General features: G+C 36.0%; 1 protein-coding gene across 1 annotated transcript; it reads right to left on the bottom strand.

Annotated features, from left to right (window-relative positions):
- Positions 1–938: 938 nt before the first annotated feature.
- LOC121230795 (protein TRIGALACTOSYLDIACYLGLYCEROL 4, chloroplastic) lies at positions 939–4,733 on the bottom strand. The gene is made up of 4 exons (XM_041116219.1): positions 3,953–4,733; positions 2,681–3,038; positions 2,127–2,458; positions 939–1,319 (listed from the first exon to the last, which is right to left on the bottom strand). Exons 1-4 carry the CDS (start codon positions 4,463–4,465, stop codon positions 1,122–1,124), a joined length of 1,401 nt encoding a protein of 466 aa, XP_040972153.1. The 5' UTR covers positions 4,466–4,733; the 3' UTR covers positions 939–1,121.
- Between the last annotated feature and the right edge of the window lie 435 nt (positions 4,734–5,168).

Here is a 5,168-nt window from a genome sequence, read left to right as displayed (position 1 = left end):
TAATTTGAAAATTAATTAAAACCATATTTAATTCAATATATTCATCAAATCAATATTTTGATTACTCAATTATTAATGTTTCTGATTTAATTACTAAAATTTTCAAAATTAAATATTTTGATCACTCTTTGTTAGTTGTCATTAGATAATGATGAAAAGTTAATATGGACTTTTTTTTTATTATCCTAATAACCAATGTAACTCTTTAATATTTACATATTCTATCAATATGATCTTAAATATAAAAAAATTTAACAAATTTAACCCTTAATATTTACAAATTTTAATTTTAAATTTTTTTTATAAAATTTGAAATTTTAACCCTAAAATCTAAAACAAAAAATCTATATTTGGTAAACTTTTTTTTTCTTTTTTGCAATTTTGGTAAAGCTCTTGAAGCTACTGGATTTTCCTACTAGACCTCTAAGTGAGTTTATTAAAATAAAAAAAAATATTTTTTATAAATAATATTATAATTTGAATTGAGTTTAACAAATATGTTTTCAAATTGATTAGTGGGTTTAAGTTTTGAAGGACCTAATTAAAATTTTCAAAAAATTTAAAAGTTTAATGAATTTTTTTTAAAAAAAATTGAGGGGTCTAATTAAAATTTTATAAAATTAATGAGAATTTTCAAAAATTTGAAAACCTGATTAAAAATAAAATTTTCAAAAATTAAAATTCGAAGGAAAATAAATTTTTCCAAAAATACCTCTTGCCACCATTGTCCGCCCTCAAATTGACCAAACTCTCGGTTTACTCCTTGAAAAAAAATTCTAATGATAACATCTTATTTAATAAATCTTTAATATATCATATTAAATAGCTAAGGAAAAGAAAAAAAAAAGTTTTTCAAATCAAATTCAATCTTTTCTTTTAGTGCTTGAATAACTTTGTTATTTTATTTTATTTTATAAGTCAAATGGAATAACTGGTGAGACTTGAACTCAGACTCGAACTCTAATATTTGACGTATTTGACGGAATATTAATGAGTACTCAACCAACTGAGTCGATATGTGAAAAGGTGAGGGACATCCTTGAAATAATTGAAGGCAGTAGAAGATACAATAATGGAAACTTCAAAAACATACACAAAGGGCAAAAAGAAAAAAAGGGGGTTTAACTCTCGAAAAAACGAAGCTCTACCATGAACTCTTGATGCTTTGGGGAATACCAAGCAATAGCCTTTGCGGAAAAAAGGACCTGCAATGCATATTCAATTGCAAACACTGGTTGGTCTGCTTGTATGTGCCAACCTTTGTCCTTGAAATCAATCACAACCCCTGAATCAACTCTAAAACTGAAAGGCCCTGCAATCTGTGCAAAATGCATATAAAGAATTTTACAGCATGAATTAGAAACCAGAGATAGGGATGGCAAAACTTGAACTATCGCATACATTTCAAACCAATCTGTCTCGAATGGGGTTTTTAATTTCTTTCTTTGATTGAACAGTAAATGCAGGGTGGGTGAGGCAGGCGTTTGTTTTTTTTTTCCCTGTTTGAAAGGTGGGTATGGAGCAGCTGTGATATCTACTTGTGTCAACCCGCCCCCAATGTTTAAATTACTATTTTACCATTACATATATATTTCACTTTTAAAAGGATAAGAATATAACAATATATTATAAACCCTGAAATATTTAGATGAGATATTCTTAGATTAATCTTCAATGTCTCAGTATCTATATGTCTAATGCACATTGAAAGTACTGAAAGTAACTAATAAATGTCAAAGAGGAGAGGACGAGGTGGAGCGGTTATGGACGTATCAAACATCCATGGTGGTAGTGGTAGTATTCAAGTTCTAACATCCACGCAGAGTGGGACAGGGTTGGGGCAGAGCACACTAACAATGAAGTGGTGGTGGATTTAACAATATCAGCTTCGAACCCGATTCATTACTATCCCTACCCAGAAAATGCCTAAGAATTCAAATTGGTTATTGGAAAGCCCCAGTTAACATTGAAAAGTAAAATAGCCAGAAATGCCCGGGACAACCAATGGCATTCACAGCAAAGCAAAGTAGATAAAGTGTTATTAACCAAATATCAGAAAAAATTTGCTGTCAATCATTTTTTAACATCCTAAATCGAAAGGGTCAAGATTATTTCAAAAGACATACCTGCTGCTGAAGTGAAAGGGAGGTAGTTGGGCAGATCATTTTAACTGCTTCTGGACTAGGCTGGTGTGAGTTCAAAAGATCTTGAGCTAATCGTGTGGCACCTGAAAGGAATTTAGAACCAGAAGGGAAATCCATGCGAATGTGAAATCTTGTAAGATCAGAAACTAGCCGTTGGAAGTTCCCGTGCTGGGCCGTAAATGACACGGATGCAAATATATCCCCTAGAAGGGTAGATTTTAGAGTTGGATTATGATATGATAAGTGCTTAATATCTTCAGCATCTTCAACTAATCTGACTGAACTCTCCCCAAAATTCGCACTCAAAGCAGCACCTATGCATATAAAACAAGGAAACTTTTAGTATTTCACAATAGCTGTAGTTATCGATATAGAATCATTCATGAAATGAACAATTCCTGCAAATAAATGGATTGACTATATGGTAAAATCCGAAGAAGTAATAAGTACAGCACATGGAAAGAAAAAAAAAATCCCCCTCCACTATAAACATCTAACATACAGTCAATTCAGGGAGTCAATAGGGTATATCTTACCGATGGTTCCTGATGCTGAAACATGGGGATCTGAAAGGAATATGTCATATGGTTGAACCATCTTCAGTTTCTGAGCTTTGCTTCTCCAAATGTCAACATTCTTCTCGTAAGAAAAGGCGCATTTAGCAGAAACGCCAGCAAATAGAGAAGCGGGGACTTGAGCAATGGGATCACCTTGAAATTGCTTTGGTGACCCATGGTTATGGTGTAGGCACAAATGATAACTGAGACCAGAATCCAATGGAAGAGAAGCCAAATCAATTGCCATGGAGAAAGGCACATCCCAGTAAGTACCAGTCTCTTTGTCCACAAAGAGAGCAGGCCAAGCTGCATCCACTGTCAAATTATGATGTGGAAACTGCCAATGACCATAAAATATGAGGAAAAAAAATCAGAATATTTAATGTTGTCATTGCCAAGGCCCAAGCCTAGGCATGCCTACACCTTGCACTTTAGCACTAGACAACAAAAGCACCTCAGATCCTTTCGAGCAAGGCCCATTTGATCAGACTCAGGCCTAGTGTGCCAATGTGCACTTTTTTTAAAGCTTTAGTCATAAAAGAAGCTCAACCGATCAAATTTAGCTTTAATTTTTCACTAGACATTGTTTGAGCATTCAACTATAGACATTGTTGAGGGGGCCAACTCCTTCGGGGAAAAATCTTCGAAGTGTCGTCCATCGGGCCCCAACAATAGAAGATATTGTCCCTGTGTTGTGCTGGGGTTTTGTCTCCCGCCTCCACAAAGTGTTGTGTATGGTTCACGAAAGGAGAGTGCCTCAAGGCAATGGGCCATTTGTGGGCACACGATAAAACACCCACCAAGGGGACGAGAGTGTCTTCACTCTTGGTGGGGTTTGAATCCCTGAACTATGGCACATAGGTCATTGTGGGTGACCGTGCACTTACGTATGGCTCATTGCCTCAAGACACTCCCCCTCCATGAACTGGACACGGCTCTTAACAAAGGTGGAAGACAAAACCTGGCATGACCCAGGATAATACCTAAAATGGTTGGGGGCTCGTCGGCTGCCTAGGGGACGACATTTCAAATACTTCTCCCAAAGAATCGACTACTCAACAGACATGAACCATAGGTAAATCATGCACATTTGAACAATTGCCTGTTTTGTATATAATTACATATACACCTCACACATTTAGTTCACTTATGCTAGCCTTTTTTCGCACCTTGTGCCTGAAGCAATATAAGGGTTCTAGTGCCTAGAGTGTGCCTTGCGCCCTAAATATAATTAATGAGAAAAGCACTAACCTTATGATGGAAAACAGCTTTCTTTCTAGGAATGGAAGAGGAATTATGATCATAATATGAATCAGAGCTTAAAAGCAGAGTGTCATCAGGGGTTAACAACACTTCGGAAGAGAACCCAAGGGCATACAATGACTTATCAAGAAAAAGCTTCCCAATTGATTTAAGGTCACGCTTATGCACACCATCTCCACCTCCATTTTCCTTTAAAGACGACAAAAACTTACGCAGGTTGAACTGACCAAGCAAAAGAGCAGACCAATTCTCACTAACAGGGATGCTCAATACTCGCTGAATTGTAACCCCAAGGTGATGGGTATAAGAGGGAAGAAAAGGGGCAGCCATGAACCGTTGCATGAAATCGATTTGGTTAGGCCTGAAAAGTTTGGTCCCTCTTGATAAACCCAAAGGTAATGCCTTCCCTGGAACAGCACGCGCCGCTCCTTCAAGGGTACGAGGGGTGGAAGCGTCCAATTCCCATAATTCACCGTCTATTGCCCATCGGAGCTTCTTCATTGTCGCCTCAGTCACACTCACACAACCCCAGAAAAACAGAATCGAATCGATATACTAATGTCAATGCTTGGTGGCTGCTAATGCTAGTAATAATTCATGGTAAACTACTTTGCCTGGCCCTTTCAATTTTGAATTCCCCTTCTTGTTCTTCTTCCTAATTGGCTAAAAAACAGAGGCAAATGCTTTGAAAATAACGGTGCAGAAGCTGCCCTTTACGCTTTAAAGTTTAAACCCTCTTCAGGAAATGGTTACAGGTTTACAGCAGAATCTTATAGAAAGGTCTAATTTGGTTTTAGGCCCTGTATTATTCAGAAATTCAATATTAATTTTGGGTTAATACGATTTTTGGGGTCTGAAAAAGTTGTTCTCAAATTAGGATTCAAACCTTTTTTTTTGTGAAAGTTAATCTATAAACTTGTCAATTGTTCACACATTGGAACCTGGAAACTTGGTAATTGTTCCCACATTTAGCCTAAACTTTTTTTGATCCAAGTTAATCTTAATATTTCCTTGAAAACCCTGAAGTTTAGGGATTAACCTAGAAAAAAATTTAAGCCATAATGTGAGAGTAGTTGCCAAGTTTAGGCTCGAATAATGATTAATCTTTTAATTTGTTTAGGAAGTTTCACTAGTATAAAGACCCGTACAATTACAACTATAAGACCATATATGTATAAATTATAACCCAATTTATCTCAAGACC

This window comes from Gossypium hirsutum, chromosome A06, assembly GCF_007990345.1.
Source record: "Gossypium hirsutum isolate 1008001.06 chromosome A06, Gossypium_hirsutum_v2.1, whole genome shotgun sequence".
In the NCBI taxonomy this organism is placed as follows: Eukaryota; Viridiplantae; Streptophyta; class Magnoliopsida; order Malvales; family Malvaceae; genus Gossypium; species Gossypium hirsutum.
The sequence above is the reverse complement of the archived record's forward strand: the minus strand, read 5'-3'. Positions and strand labels throughout refer to the sequence as shown.